Genomic DNA, 17,028 nt, shown 5'->3' with positions numbered 1-17,028 from the left:
TTTCTTAGGAACCAAAATTACAGGAACTGCATAGGGACTAAGGCTTTGACGTACATACCCGCGGTCCAAAAGGTCTTCAACTTGCTGCTGAATTTCCTTAGTCTCATCTGGGTTGGTTCGATAAGCAGCACGGTTTGGCAATGATGCTCCTGGAATCAAATCAATTTGATGCTCTATCCCTCTCATAGGCGGCAATCCTGGGGGTATCTCAGCTGGAAAGACATCCTCATACTTCTGCAAAAGGTTAGTAACAACAGGAGGTATCGAACTAGCAATATCATCTAAAGAAACCAAGGCTTGTTTGCATATCAAGAAATAGCACATATCATCATCTGACATTTCAGCAATGTCACATTTAGTTGCAAGCATAACACCACCCTTCAACTTAATTCCCTCAACCTTAGAACTAGGTGAAATCTTATCCTTTTTAGGTGGAAAAACAGATTTAGCCACTTGCTGATTTTCAGATTCATCAAGTTTCAAACTAGCAGCTCGCTCTTTATCAGCTTCTACAATTTCAGCAGGGGTCAAAGGTAGCAAAGTAATTTTCTTCCCATTATGCACAAAGGTGTATTTATTACTCCTACCATGGTGTGTAGCATCATTATCATGTTCCAAGGACGGCCCAGCAAAAGTGAACAAGCTTGCATAGGATCCACATCACAATCAACAGAATCTGCATATTAGCCAATGGAAAACGAAACCCTACAAACCAGTGTTACCTTTGCTCTTCCGGAATCGTTTAACCACTGAATATGGTAAGGGTGTGGATGTGTAAGTGTAGTCAAGCCAAGCTTCTCGACCAAATCAGAACTCACCAAGTGTGTTGCAGCTACCTCCATCAATGATCACACGTGCACGACGGTTGTTGATGACGAAAAAAATCTGAAACAAATTATGGCGTTGCAACCTGTCATGCTGCTGTACCTGCATGCTGAGCACCCACTGCACAATGTTGGTCCTGTAGTCCGTTGTGTCATCACGACCAAAGACTTCGCCATCCTCATCCTCAACTTCTTCTTCCCCCTCTTCCTCTTCCATGTCGGAGGTGGTGATGTAGCCATCTTCTGTAGCAACATAGGCCCGTTGACTAGGGCAATCTTTCTGCACATGCCCAAACCCTTGGCAACGGTGGCACTGAATGCGTCCCGTCGAGGCGACAGATGAGGCACTCTTGGCGGGTACCTGCGTGGAACCTTTACCTGACTCTGCTGGTCGTGGTGGTGGAGATGGTTTTGGTGCCGCAGAAGCTCCGGATGCAGCTGGTCGCTTGCCCGCTGGCTGGGAGGACACCCGAAAAGAGACGGCCTTGGGCAGTGCCGCAGATGGCGTCGTGCGCGGAGTGTATGTGCTTGCCTTGCTCTTGCCCTGATGGTCGCGCCCCTGTAATTCCTTCTCTGCAAGCATAGCAAACCGAAACAACTGTTGACAGAGTTAAATTCCTTATAATCAACAATGTTCTGAATTTCCTCCCTCAAACCAGAATAAAAACGACAAATAGCATCCTCGACCCCCTCCACTATGCCACAGCGTCTCACACCCTTTTGTAGCTCACCATAGTAATCCTGTACAGATTTATCCCCTTGTTCCAAACGCATCAGTTTCTTGCGCAAATCTCTATGATAAGATGGAGGAACAAACCTATTGCGCATAGCTACCTTAAGTTCTTCCCAAGTAGTAGGTAGTACCCCCTCAGCAGTTAACCCAACCCACCACATAATAGCAAAATCCTTGAACTCACTACTGGCTTGTCTAACTCTATGTTGCTCGGGTACAAGGTGGGCATTAAACTTTTGTTCTACTGTCATCTCCCAATCAAGGTATTTCTCAGCATCATAATATCCCGAAAAAGATGGTATTTTAAACTTAACCTTAGCATAAGGATCATCGGACACACGATTATTATTATTACCTTGTTGGTGGCGAGTGCCACCCATACCTATGCAGTTTGTGCGTAGGCGACGTCGTAGCTGTGCTTGCCTTGTAGCCGGTGCGTCAATATAGCCACTGGAATCATACACCGTGTCTTCCGGATGAGCATCGTCATCACCACTCACCACTTCCTCATTGGAAGGTGTCTCCAACGCGGCGACCCGATCAGTTAGCGTGGATATCCGCTTGTCCAACCTCTCCATGTGGTTCAGGAAGCCGATTTTAGTGAAGGCATCTTGGACAGACTTTGCAACGGCCTCCGTGATGTCCTTTTGAGTATTTTGTTGGAGAGTTCGTAGTTGCTCTTGGCTGACACAGTCAGCAAAATCCTAGGGACTCTTCTCACCTTCGTTACCTGACATTGAAACACCAAAACAGAAACAAAACGGTGAAGGTTATCCCTAATAATCCACTACGCAGGTGTAGTGGTGCCTTTCAACGATTCTCAGCAATATGGAGTTCCTAACCAAGCTCTTATAAGGTTCTTACCAGCAAAGCAAAGGATACCTGGAAGGCGTAGTCAGTGATTGCAGGGATCAAGAACCTGTGCTGTCCAGAAGTAATAAGTGGAGCTAGGAAGGCCAAATATACGAATATGAGTGGTACACAATCCAATGACAGATAGTAATGCTGAATAAAAATCCCAAGTCACTTGCCCTTAGTTACTGGACTACTCGTGTCCTAGACAGTAGTGATAACAAAGATGGCTCAAAGAATATGACACTAGTAAACAGCAAAGAAGGACTGGCAGGCAAGCTTCGGCGAGTTTCAGCAAAAAGTACAAAACCGAACTGGCAGATAAGCTCAATGGAGCGCGTCGTGAGCTCAATGCACTAGTGGAAATCAACTTTTCTTTTTTTTCTTTTATTTTTTTTGATATTTTTTTCTTTTTTCAGAACACGAAAATAGGCACACCTCCAAGTTACAGCTCAATCGGAGTAGATATGTGGCCTATGGATTTTTCTGAAACCTCTATAAACAAGGTGCAGGAACTTGTGAGCTCGAACAGACAATTTTGCAAGCCAAATTTCGAAATTTTGGATTCGCCAATCCGCCAAAGGCGGGGAGAAACAGATGTAAATTTTTTTTCTCTTATCCGAAAAGTTAAAGTTTGCCTGATTCCAAGTCCGTATGCAAAAGTTATGGCTGTTTGAAGTTTCGGCTTCCGACTAGGTTTTCCAGAGGGGATATAACCTAGTCTATTATGCGGTGGAATTGGAATGTGGTGGCAGCGGAGTTGTAGGGTGTTTTGGTGATGCATGGTGATCTGGATGGGTGTTTATGATGGTGGAAACGGCTCTCAAAGGATGAACCCTAACACACGGTGAAAGGTGGCGGCTAGGGTTACAAAGGACAAACACATGACTAGACTAAAACACGCACTAGACCAGCAACAGGAACTTAAACTAGGACTCAAACTCAACACTACGGACTCTGAAAAAGAATCATGTAAAGGCTAAACACGGTCTAGGTTAAGGTAACTAACAACTAAAATTTTTTTTGGCTTTTCTGTAGACTCTAGGTTAAGGAAACTGAGCGAACATGACGGTGAACCAAGAGCTCTGATACCACTTGATGTGCACTAGGGTTCCCGATCTTCCGAAAGGTTCTAATAAACAACGATTTGGGCGGAGTCGCGACACAAATCGATCCGGCTTCTTGAACGCGCACGCTCTTGAGCCCCGCAATCGCAGCACTATGTCTCCTCTGGTTATCACCCGTGTCCAAACGCGGATGACCTCGCCAAGAAGGCCAATCCTTGTTTGCCAATCGAAGAACAATAACAAGAACGAGATAGAAAAACAACCAAAATTGCAGATGAATGATTAAGCTCACGAGTTGGGGTCTTACAAACCGATCTAGCGGCCAAACTGTTCTCGACAGATTAATCTAAGCAAAACCCAAAAAGCTAAAGATGGCAGCGGGTACTGATAAATAGAGTTTAGGGTCGTGCAAACCCCTCTCGACGCAACCCTAATGGGTTCCAACACGATACACGGGCCAAAGGCCCAAATACGGTGACGCAACACCGGGACAGATTTTGGCCGTCAACTTGTTCGGTCAATTCCCATTGGAAAGGTTATCTTCTTAGCTTTCCATCTGTATAAAGAACGCCCCAATCTGAGCACGTATGCGACCTGGGCGCCCGTTTTAGTGTAGACTGGTCCTGGACTCCGAATTGCACCCGACGTTGACTTGGTTTGGGCCTCCACCTTGACTTGGACGTCCCCGATGGTCCTCCATGGGTCTAAGTCCTTCTCCAAGTGTCTCCTTGTCCCCTCCATTGTTCCTAATCACAATATAATCATTAGGTAGCAATCTATTCTCGAATTCATACAAAGAAGAACATAGGAACGAGCTCACCTCTAAATTTAATTGTCGCGCACGAGCTCTTGTTATCGGTCCTTGAATGACCGTTGGAGGATTGTTGTGTGTATCCGAGATAGTGATGTCCGCATCATGGTTGCCCTTATGAAAGGGACATTTACATGGGTACATAATGTAATAAGGACTCATGGGCCCCTGATGGGCCATCGGGCGATCGTCGGCCTTACGGTCCCTGGGGTTGATGGGACGGAAAGGCTTCTTCGGCCCTCGCGGGGGCGAACTTGCTGTGGCGAAGTCATCTTCCTCCGGTATATACTCTTCGCCCTGCACCCTTCGCCCAAGAGGCCTCTGGCTTGACAAGGTACTCGCACGATCTCTCGCCCCTCGCCGTTCATGTTCCATAGTCTTCGCCATGGGGGGACTTCGCCCCGTCTAACGTCGATGTCTCGGGCTCGAATCTCCACTATTCACATGGTTTCGGTAGATTTGGTCGAAGGGCTTCATGCCACACCGCCAACAACTTGCTATTACAATTATGCAGCCAATACCCCCTAACTATGCCTACCTGATATATCAAGAAACCACCCCTAATTGCCGAGTTCCTTATGACAACCCGTTATGACCATCCAACCCGTAATGAATACCGAGAAATACCCACACCAAAAAATTCTCTTAGTATTATATACGCACATGGGAGGAATATCCGTACTGAGCTGTCACCATCAGCGGCCTACCTCTACAGACCCATGGCATATAACACCATTTTCTTTAGATAATGGAATATAATACCATTTAATAATACTACTCTACATCTCAGCAGATGACATAGAGCAATCATATAGATGAGCATTAAAGCAATACCATTGCAGATCTCCAGTAAGCTAGCTACGTAACTATTACGAGACAAGTATGAACTAAAGTCGGTACTCGAATAATTATATAAGTAAAGTAAAGGACCGAAACTATAATAAGAAGAATATTGAGAAAATTCCCTATGTACCTTGAAAGTTCATCCAATCCTTATTATACCCTGAGATTTTCTCATTCCCTTCCATAGCCCTAAATTTCAGTTTGGATCCCTTCTGTACCCCTTCCGTCAGTTGGACGTTAAGTTGACCGTTAAATTCATATCATAAACTCTATTTTACCCTTTGGTATCAAGAAAATATAAATTTATGAATTATATTAATGGAGTGTATAAATTTAGTGTATACGACTATTATATTTATAAGTTTATTTTGTGAGATATTATTTAGCAAAAATAATTTTAATCTCGCATAACAAGATTTATCTTATAAAAAATTCATACTACTATAACAAAATATGCAGTTTTTAATGGTCAAAAATATTTCTTTGTTTTATCTAAAATATTGCCATAGATAAAAATTATTTTGTTTCCCCTTCGCGAGGCGAAACTAAAATATTACATTTGTTAAAAATATCTCACAAAATAAACTCATAAATATGATAGTCACATACAATAAATTTATACAGTCCATCAATATACTTCATAATTTTATATTTTCTTGATACCAAAGGGTTGCCATAGATAAAAATTATTTTTGTTTTCCCTTCGCGAGGCGAAACTAAAATATTACTTTTGTTAAATAATATCTCACAAAATAAACTCATACATATAATAGTCACAAACAATAAATTTATACGCTTCATCAATATAGTTCATAAATTTATATTTTCTTGATAGCAAAGGACAAAATGGACTCTATGATAGAAATTTAGTGGTCAACTAATGGAAAGGGTATAGAAGGGATCCAAACTGAAATTTAGGGGTATCGAAGGGAATGAGCAAATCTCAGGGGCATAGAATGGATTGGGTGAAGTTTCATGGGTGCATAGGAAATTTTCTCAAGAATATTTCATTAATGAATTAAGTCTTACAAAAGAGAGAGAAGCTACTAAAGCTATATCCGAATTCTCCTAAAGACTTGAAGAACTAAGAAAAAAATTCTATTCCTACACCACTAGCACTAGAACAATATAAATAAACTGGAGAGAGCTCTTGACTTCTTCTTGGCGCCCTTTGGAATAGAGAGTGAACTCCTCAAATAGGCTGGCAATGGCGGTTGTGGCGGTTGGAATTGTCGGAAACGCGCAGGAGGGGTTTCAGCCGAATTAGCCCTGGTCTGGCCCAATTAGCCTGTGCCTTTTCTAGTGCGTTGCTTGATGGATCTTAAGTCCAGCGGCATGGTGGTTTGGCCCAATTGCAGATATTTTAATGGGGAATAAGATCACTTTGACTCCCTCAACTGACTACCGAACCTAAATCGTATCCCTCAATCGCAATAGCAGAAATCTTGACCCCCAAACTTGCAAAACCGGTGCAATTAGACTCCCTTGGTGGTTTTGGAGGGCCGTTTCGCTGACGTGGCGCACACGTGGCAGTGTTGACCTGGTCTTCACCCCACGTGGCATTGACGTGGCACTAATGTGGCATTAAAATAAATAATATATGTGGGGCCTATTTGTCATTCAAAAAAAATTGTGGGACCCACTGACGTCATCTTCTCTCTCACTACCCTTCTGCTTCCTCCTCTCTCCCTTATTTCTCTCTCTCTCTCTCTCTCTCTCCCCCCTTGACATGAGCCGGTGGTAGGCGGTGGACCTCGGGCAACGGGCATGGGAGCAGCTCCTCCTTAAGGATGCAGAGCGGGCGCTCAAGGTTGTGCACCACCTCCGATTTTGCGGCGGCGGTGGGTGCGTCTCGGCCTCGAGGTGGCGACGCGAAGCAATGAGTGGTCTCCGGCGACGCCTTCCACCGACGATGAAGGCCGACGCCTTCCACCGAGCCTTTACTGTCTCTGCCACTGTGACCACATCAAGCCGCCGCCGCCGCCCTGCTGCTGCAGCTTGTCCTCTAGTCGCCCGTCGTGGCCGATTCGGAGCTCTGGATCTAGGTTGATGGAGCTCGGTGCTACGCCGCGGAGTCGCCATGCATTCCTGAGCTCCTCGTGCATGGCTGCGCGACACCGTCGAGGGCACCACCACCATCGTGGTCCACCGTGAGAAGCCACCACCGCCACCGTCACTCCTGCACCCGCTTGCCCCACACGGCCTAAGAGGTCACCAGCGACGGTCGGTGGCGCAACGGCGGCCACGGTGTGGTCTATCGGGAGGAGGAAGGAAGCTAGGGGTATATCCGGCCTCCGGGTCCGCAACTCCAACACCCGCCCGCCTACCCTCCACCCATAGCTGCCGCTCCATCCATCGCCCGCCGTTGCTGCCGCCGATCCGGACGCCGCTCCCCACGCACGAGGAGAAAGAGGGAGAGATAGAGAAGGGAGGAGAGGGAGGAGGAAGAAGGGATAAGAGAGGATGACATGTGGGACCCACTGACACAATTGTTTTTAATTGACAAATGGGCCCCGCATATATTTTTTTATTTTAATGCCACATAAGCGCCACGTCAATGCCACGTGGGACAAAGGCCAGGTCAACACTGCCACGTGTCCGCCACGTCAGCGAAACTGCCCTCTAAAACCACTAAGGGAGCCAAATTGCACCAGTTTTGCAGGTTCGGGGGTCAAGATTTCTGGTATTGTGGTTGAGGGATACGATTTAGATTCGGTGGTCAGTTGAGGGAGTCAAAGTGATCTTATTCCTTTTAATGGGTTTGTAAGCCCATCCATCCATAAGTGTGCCACTCGTCGGACTTCGATTGATTATTCAGTTATTTTCCATCATCTCCTCCATTTATGTGAAGATCTCCCGCATACAAATAAAGTTCCAAGTACAAGTGAAAATAGATTATTCTTAAACAAATATGTATGCAGGCATTACTAGTTCTTATTTATTTTAGATATATTGACAATCAAAATTGGTCTATAATGACCCTCAACAATAATTTAATGGATATTAGACATCACGTATAACAATTTTATATGATGAAATAGCTCTTGTAAACCGAAAACCCACTCGCCATAGCGGTGTCGCCGTATCTACAAACACTAACCACGCCACAAATTTCTGAAGAAACCTTGGCACCCCTAATGTTCGAGTTCAATGATTTGCCATCGACATGGTCTCTTTCTATAATATACCGGTGACTTTAACAATTGTTCTACGATATACCATTAGGCCGGACCTTCTTTTCAAAAAATACCCAAAATACCCTTAGAGATATACAAGATAAACAATTGATTTATCTCATTAGAAGTTTCAAAAAAAATATGAAAATTTTTACGTGGCCTCCTTACACAATATGGAAGTTTCTATACAAGTTGTAATTTTTTTTCTGGTATATTTAGTTTTTTTAAAAAAGTGTTTTTACGTGGTATATGAGAGAGAGTTTGCTTATCCAGGAGATGATAGCATAAAACTATCTTATGTAGTGTGTGAAAGATGATTTATATTAAAAACTAATAAAAAGGTATTTTTATATACCATATAACAGATAAGTTATATTTTTTTTAAAAAAATAAATGTAAAAAACTTAAAACTCCTATAGAAATTTCCATGTTATGTAATAAGGAGGCCACATAAAAGTTTTCATATTTTTTTTGGAACTTCTAATAAGATAAATCAATTGCTAAGCTTCTATGTTCATAAGGGTATTTTGGGTATTTTTAAAAAGAATGTCAATGGCAAATCGTTAAACTCGAACAAACCCAGTAGTATACAATAGATTATCTCAACTCGCTGGTAGTACGGTACATAACCCATTAATATTTCTATAAGTACAAAAGGCTGTGATTTACACGAAGGCCTAAGTCAAGGTCTCCTCGTTCCCCTGAATTTCTCTTTCAAAGCATGAAAGGCTACCGATTCAATGAAACTGTGAAACATCACAAAAAGGAGGCTATATATATAAGAAGAGAAGTTGTAAGCAAGCTATATAATTAAGCAAACTACAAAGCCGATTAGCTAAATTTCTCCAGTCCAACCAGCTTCCATACATGGCCACTTCGATCATGATTACGCTGCTACTGTACCTCTGGTTTTTAGCATCTATTGCCATTGCTTCTATTGCCATTGCTTCGACCCCAGACAGTGTCACCGCCGGCAACGGCAGTGACACAGACGTTACCGCGCTGCTGGCTTTCAAAGCCCAGCTCGCCGACCCTCGCGGCGTTCTATCCAACTGGACTACTGCCACATCTTTCTGTCATTGGTTCGGCGTGTCATGTAGTCGCCGCCGGGCACGGGTTGTTGCCCTTGTGCTGCACGATGTGCCACTCCAGGGAAGCATCTCGCCTCATCTTGGTAACCTCTCTTTCCTCACTGTCCTCAACCTCACTAGCACGGGACTCACCGGCGCCATCCCAGCCGATCTCGGAAAGCTGCATCGTCTTGAAGTTCTCGTTTTCCGCCGGAATAGCTTGTCAGGCGTCATTCCACCAGTGGTAGGAAACCTCACAAGGCTTGAGGTTGTTGACATGGGGCACAACAGCATATCAGGGCAGATTCCACTTGAGCTGCAAAAACTGCACAATCTTACGCACATAGATTTCATAACGAATTACTTAACTGGACCACTACCGAATGATCTCTTCAGCAACAATTCTAAGCTACAATATCTAGACTTTGGGAACAACAGTTTGACAGGAACACTTCCGTATTCTGTGGGTTCCTTAGGCATGCTCCAACACCTCGATTTTCAGGCTAACCACTTCTCTGGCCCAGTTCCAACAACTATACTCAACATGTCCAAGCTGCAAATATTATCTCTTGGAGGCAACTGGGGCCTAACTGGAACTATCCCAGGTAACAATAATACCTTCAACCTCCCCATGCTGCAAATGATCTCTCTATTTGCGAATAGATTCACGGGACAGATACCATTAGGGCTTGCAAACTGCAAATACATCCAAATAATTTCCATTGGAGAGAACTCATTCGAGGGCCCTGTGCCAACATGGCTGAGCAAACTGCCAGACCTCCTTTTACTTGATCTAGGTTACAATAATCTTATCGGTCAAATCCCATCTGCACTGGGTAATATTACTAATCTTGTCTCCCTTGGTCTTCAATCGTGTACCTTATCAGGGCTAATTCCACAAGAACTTGGACAGCTTCAGCAACTCAATGCATTGTATCTGGACCATAATCATTTTACTGGATCCATCCCTACCTTTTTTGCTAACTTTTCTGAACTACAAGTCTTTCTAATCGGTGCTAATAGTTTTACTGGGTCAGTACCAACTGCACTTGGTAGCTCAAGATCAATTGAGTGGTTTAATATTGGAGGGAACTACCAAGAAGGGAGCCTCGACTTCTTGGCTACACTTTCAAACTGTCAAAATATCTGGGAAGTTGGCTTCGACTTGAATGATTTTACAGGGAAGCTCCCTGACTATGTCGGAAACTTCTCAAGTACTCTGATAAATTTCTTTGCAGAAGGAAACAAGTTATCCGGTGAGCTTCCTTCTACCCTGTCGAATTTAAGCAATCTCGTTTGGTTGGACATTTCAAACAACCAACTGACTGGTACTATTCCAGAATCAATCAAGCTAATGGACAAGCTCCAACTTCTTAATCTCTCCGGAAATAGCTTGTCTGGTTCAATCCCAAGGCAGATAGGTCAACTCTGGAACCTACAAACACTAATACTCAATAACAACAACTTCTCTGGTACGCTACCAAACGATCTTGGAAACCTCGGTAATCTACAATATCTTGTTCTATCTAAAAAGAGTTTTTTTACAGTCCATCATGACTGGTGGTACCTCCCAGTACCTGTAATCAGAGCCATCCATTGAGTCCGATCTAACGGATGAGAATCCTCGGTACTGTCCGGTACCAAAATCTCCTCAATGGTACCTCCCCTTCGCCGAACAGGTGGAAGGGCAAAGCTGGGTTTTCGCATGGTCCGCTCCTCCCCAACACCACAATCCACACCTCCCGGAGGCTTGTTCCGGTCCAGCGAAATGTACCGCCCGGTACAAGTACCTGTAGATACCAGTTGTAATCTGACCGTTCAATACATGGGGGTACGATGGGGTCGACATAGTTCTTCCTCGTGGTCGTGGCCATTCCATCCCCTCCAGCTGCAGACATCCTCCATCTCTTCCCTGCGGGTGTAACTTTTCTCCTTCCATCCCCTCCGCCGCAGCCGCCTCTCGCGCAGCTGTGACGTCGCAAAGCTACGCGGCGGCGTCGTGGAGGTCTCACCCCTCTCGATCCAAGGCTGCGCGCCGGCGGCGGTGGCCAGGGCAAGCATGGTCACAAAGGATGCGCCCGACTGTGTCGCCGCTGCGGCGGCGTAGTCTCCTCTCCCAAAACGTAGGGTATAACAGCCTCTCTGGGCAAATACCACGTGAGCTGCAGAATCTTCGCAACCTTAGGTACATAGATTTGCTAGTGAATTATTTGACTGGACCACTACCCAATGATCTGTTCAACAACACCCCTAAGCTAAAATATCTAAACTTCCGGAATAACAGTTTGTCAGGGACAATACCAGTTGGTATCGGCACTTTGCCCATCCTTCAACACTTGGAAATAGCATATAACCACTTTTCTGGACCAGTACCTGAGTTAATTTTCAACATGTCCAAACTAGAAATGTTGCATCTCGGAGGCAACGGGTACCTAGATGGATCTATCCCTGGTAACAAGAGCTTCAACCTCCCCATGCTGCAAAAGATCTGCTTGTATGAAAACAGATTCATGGGACAGATTCCGTTGGGGCTTGCAGACTGCAAATACCTCCAATGGATTTTCATTGGACATAATTTATTCGAGGGCCCAGTTCCAGCATGGTTGGGAAAACTGCCAGACCTCGTATTACTTGATTTAGAGAGTAATAACCTTGTTGGTCCGATCCCATCTGCATTGGGTAATCTTAGTAATCTTGACACCCTTGGCCTTCAATCCTGCAATTTAACAGGACAGATTCCACAAGAACTTGCACAGCTCAGGAAAATCAAAGGGCTATTCCTCGACCATAATCATTTTACAGGATCCATCCCTACCTTTTTTGCCAACTTTTCGGAACTAGCTGTATTCTTAATTGGTGCTAATAGTTTTACCGGAGCAGTACCAACTGCAATCGGTAGCACAGGATCAGTTGAATGGTTCAATATTGGAGACAACTACCTACAAGGGAGCCTCGACTTCTTGGCTACACTTTCAAACTGTCAAAATATCTGGGAAGTTGGCTTCGACTTGAATTATTTCACAGGGGAGCTCCCTAACTATGTCGGAAACTTCTCAAGTACTCTAATAAATTTCTTTGCAGTAGGAAACAGGTTATCCGGTGATCTTCCTTCTACCCTGTTGAATTTAAGCAATCTCGTTTGGTTGGACCTTTCAAACAACCAACTGACTGGTACTATTCCAGAATCAATCATGCTAATGGACAAGCTCCAAGTTCTTAATCTCTCTGGAAATATCATGTCTGGCACAATCCCAAGACAAATAGGTCATCTAAGGAACCTACAAACACTAATACTCAATAACAACAACTTCTCAGGTGTGCTACCAAACGATCTTGGAAACCTCAGTAATCTACAATATCTTGTTCTATCTAAAAATCATATGTCATCAACCATACCAGCAAGCCTATTCCATATGAATAGCTTGATAACCGTTGATCTGTCTCAGAACTCCTTGGAAGGTGCATTGCCAGTAGATATAGGGCAGCTAAATCATATTGACAGGATTGATCTCTCTTCCAACCGGTTGTTTGGTAGGATCCCTGAATCCTTTGGACAGTTTCTAATGACAACATACCTGAACCTGTCACACAACTCACTAAATGGTTCATTTCCAAACTCTTTTGACAAGTTGATCAACTTGAAATCACTGGATGTTTCATACAATGATCTGTCGGGGACAATTCCACAATATTTAGCAAATTTTACTGATCTCTCTAGCTTGAACCTTTCATTCAATAACCTACATGGTCCAATACCAGAAGGTGGCATCTTTGCAAACATCACCCTGCAATCTTTGATGGGCAACCCCGCCCTTTGTGGTGGTGTTCCACGTTTGGGGTTTATGCCATGTAAGAGCAACAATAATAGTAATAAAAGGCAAATACTAAAATTCTTGCTCCCCAGTGTTATTATTGTTGTCGGAGTTATAGCCACATGCATGTACATGATGATGAGGAAGAAAGCCAAGCAACAAGATAGAATCATTTCTCCTGATATGGAAGATGTGCTCAACAATAGGTTGATCTCTTACCATGACATTGTCCGAGCCACGGATAATTTTAGTGAGACTAAATTGTTGGGGGCTGGAAGCTTTGGAAAAGTTTTCAAGGGCCAACTGAACGACGGTACTATGGTGGCAATAAAAGTTCTCAACATGGAGCTGGAACAAGCTATTAGAAGCTTCGATTCAGAGTGTCATGCCCTGCGCATGGCCCGGCATCGCAACTTGATTAGGATACTCACCACTTGTTCCAACCTGGACTTCTTTTTTTCGCCGGGAAGGCCGAAGGAGGCCAACCGAGTATATTAAGAAGGAATAAAAGTTACAAGAGAAAAAACAACAAAATGCACCAAGGTGCATTGCAACACACCACGCGCTACCACCCAAGCACAAACCGCTGAGGGTGAAACCTAGCACCAAACGACCCCCGCTGAGCGTGGCCGAACGCCGCTAGGCCTACAGCAACACCACAGAGACGAGGCTCCGAAAACGATGCCACCATGGTGGTCACGACATCCAAGATGCCGCCATCGCCCATAAAAAAAGATGTGGTTTTCACCCAGAGAAGCTCGCCAAGAAAGGGAGAGGGTAACCCTCGACAACGCTCCAAGGAGATTACGACGCCCGAAGACGTAGCCGCTGACGGCCCGGTGAACCACCGGACTAGGCTTTCGCCTGGGTCCCTACAACCTTGACTGCAGATCGCCATCCACCAACTCAGAACCACCACACAGACAAATGGCAGCACGTGGCATCCACCACACCGCACCGACGCCCCTCCGTCGGTCGACTTCAACGAACCACCACCCCTGAAAGCTGGCCTAGGACTCCTCCGTTCCACCACCCGCCGGCCGCCTCGCCAGATTTGGCCGAAGGAGAACCCGGGACTAGGTGGCATTGCTTCGGCAGCCTGAGCTTCCCCCATTGATGAGCTGCCGCCTCAATCCAACCTAGAAACTCCCCGCAAAGAAGGGGAGGAGCTCCACGAAGGCCGAGGGTGCCGACCGGCAACGAGGAAGACGGCCCATCGCCGCCAGCTCCCTTTGCACTGCCATCTGGCCGCCGGTGGTGCTGCTGCTCCGGACCGGCGCCACCCGCCGGCGCCCCTGAAGTCCGGCCGCTGCGCCTCACCTAGCCACCGCGACGGCATCCCGGCTGCCCGGCCACCACGCCGAGCCACCACCGAGGCCTGGACGACCCACCGCGCCATGGGCTGGCGCTGGGTGGCCAGGGCGAGCGAGTGAGCAGGGGCACCGCTGCCGCTCTGGGCAGGCTTAGCTGCCCGCCGCCTCCGCGCGGCCACCGCCTCTGCGACCCAGCCGGCCACGACGAGCCGCGGCCATCCGCTGCCCGCGCCCGCCGCTGACGAGCCGCCTCCACGCCTTGCCGCAGCCGTCCGCCACCTCCGCGCCAGTGCCGGGCCGGCCTAGCCGCAGCCGGCCGCCGCCTCGCCGCCTTGCAGCCAGCCGCCACCATGACCGCATGCCGTCGCGCCGCCCCAGGCCTCCTCGCGCCGCCGCCACGCAGATCCAGGCGAGGGAGGGCCGGATCCGGCCATGGGGGCTCCGGATCCGCCGCCTCCTCCACACCTCGCCGCCGTAGCCGCTATGGACCACGCCGGTGGGGAGCTTCGTCGTCTTCGTCCTTCGCGCCGAGGAGGGAGACGCTACGAAGAGAAGAAGGCCTCGCCGCTGCCTTCCCTGCCCGCTGCCGGCTTCGCCGCCGGCGGGCTCCAGCGGCGGCGAGGTGGGGGGAGGGAGGGAGAGAAGGCGCGGGCGGCTAGGGTTTTTCGCCCCCGAGCCGCCCGACGCGTGAGCGACGCGGGGGGGGGGGGGGTGGCAACCTGGACTTCAGAGCTTTGGTTCTTCCCTACATGCCCAAGGGAAGCTTAGAAACACAGCTACACTCTGAAGGTGGAGAGCAACTGGGATTCCTTCAGAGACTGGACATTCTGTTGGATGTGTCCATGGCAATGGAGTATCTTCACTATCATCACTGTGAGGTAGTCCTACACTGCGACTTGAAGCCAAGCAATGTTCTATTCGACCAAGACATGGTTGCATTGGTGGCCGATTTCGGGATTGCAAAACTGTTACGTGGTGACGATAACTCTGTTATTTCTGCAAGTATGCCTGGAACAATTGGTTATATGGCACCAGGTATTTCTAGTATGTTTTTTTTTCTCTCGTTTTGATTCAACTATTAGTTTTGCTACTAATTTATTCCTCTCCTGTTTGGAAAAAATATTGCTAGAGTATGGGTCAGTTGGGAAAGCATCACGGAAAAGCGATGCATTCAGCTACGGTATTATGCTTCTGGAGTTATTCACTGGAAAGAGGCCAACTGATCCCATGTTTGTTGGAGAACTATCTCTAAGGCAGTGGGTTACTAGTGCATTTCCATCAAATGTCATGGATGTGGTGGATAACCGGTTACTGGTGCAAGATTCCTCTAGTTCATTGAATAACTTTATAGTCCCAGTTTTTGAGTTGGGTTTACAATGCTCACATGAATTACCAGACCAAAGAATGACAATGAGCGAAGTGGTTGTGAGACTGGCGAAGATAAAAAAGGATTACATGGCTTCTGTCTAAAGAATGCAGAGTGCTTAGTGAAGCAAGTCATTCGACAGCATGATTAGTTATACAAATTTATGATCAGCCATGCATGCAATACATATAAGAACCAATTACGGGGCTTTTTACTCATCTATGATTTTGAAATCATCATGTGTTGTGGTGTAAGTTAATAGCAATTTGAAATTACATATACTTATATTTGCCCTCCAGTGAGTAGAGTTAATGGTTTTCCTTTGTTTTTTCATCTTGCAACTTCTCTCAATTATTTTCCACCCTCTGAGCTAACCATGTGAGACTCAACATCCTCGGACAGCCTCCCAGCATCTGGCAGTGTCGAGTGTAAGCACCTAGTCCCTTGTTTAGAGTTTTGGTGATTACTGATAACATAATCATCCGGGCTAACTATGTTTAATTTACTAAGTGTGAAAATTAAAGGAGTTTGGGTTCCGATTATTGATGCGCTACAACGATTCAACGATAAAGAAAATAGTGTGGTCTTTGCCAAGAAAAAGGACAGAGAGGACCTATGTTTACAAGTTTACCACATCAACGAAGTTGAGGTGATATGTTGATACAATTGTTTACACCCAAATTTGCTAGATAGGTTCAAAATAAGAAAAATTGCCCAAGATTTGGGAAGGTCACCGGTTTCCTCCACTAGGTCGGTCTAACCGCCGTGTATGGGCCGGTCAGACCATGGTCTGAGGGCCGGTCTAACCGAAGGCATGTTGCTGGTCAGACCGGCAGAGTTTGAGCCCAAGTCCATTTTCGTCGGCCTCGGGATTCCTTACTCGGGAGGCTATGTCACAGGTTTTCTTTGGTTTCTTTCCCGAATTAGACATAGAGGAGGACCTGTAGGTGGCAAGACTAACCCCTATATAAAGGACATGGCCGGTTCAATTTAACATACAATATATAATCTACACACAAGTCAATTCACTGGTGGAGAAACCATCTTTCGTCGGTCGGGCTAATTCCACAATAGTCCCGGTTGCAACAAAAACCGGGACTAAAGATGATCTTTAGTCCCGGTTAAAAAGGGTAATGGGCATATTTGACCGGGACTAAAAAT

General features: G+C 46.2%; 1 protein-coding gene across 1 annotated transcript; it reads left to right on the top strand.

The window, feature by feature from the left end:
• Positions 1–4,162: 4,162 nt before the first annotated feature.
• Positions 4,163–15,971, top strand: LOC107280602 (probable LRR receptor-like serine/threonine-protein kinase At3g47570; the record flags this gene model as incomplete). Its single annotated transcript, XM_066309731.1, has 5 exons — positions 4,163–4,229; positions 9,223–10,251; positions 12,257–13,628; positions 15,217–15,536; positions 15,700–15,971. Coding segments are annotated over 5 exons (3,060 nt in total), but the record flags the coding sequence as incomplete, so codon positions are not given.
• Positions 15,972–17,028: the final 1,057 nt, after the last annotated feature.

Source organism: Oryza sativa, chromosome 4, assembly GCF_034140825.1.
Source record: "Oryza sativa Japonica Group chromosome 4, ASM3414082v1".
NCBI classification, from domain to species: Eukaryota; Viridiplantae; Streptophyta; class Magnoliopsida; order Poales; family Poaceae; genus Oryza; species Oryza sativa.
Note: the sequence above shows the minus strand (reverse complement) of the source record. Positions and strands in the feature narration are given on the sequence as shown.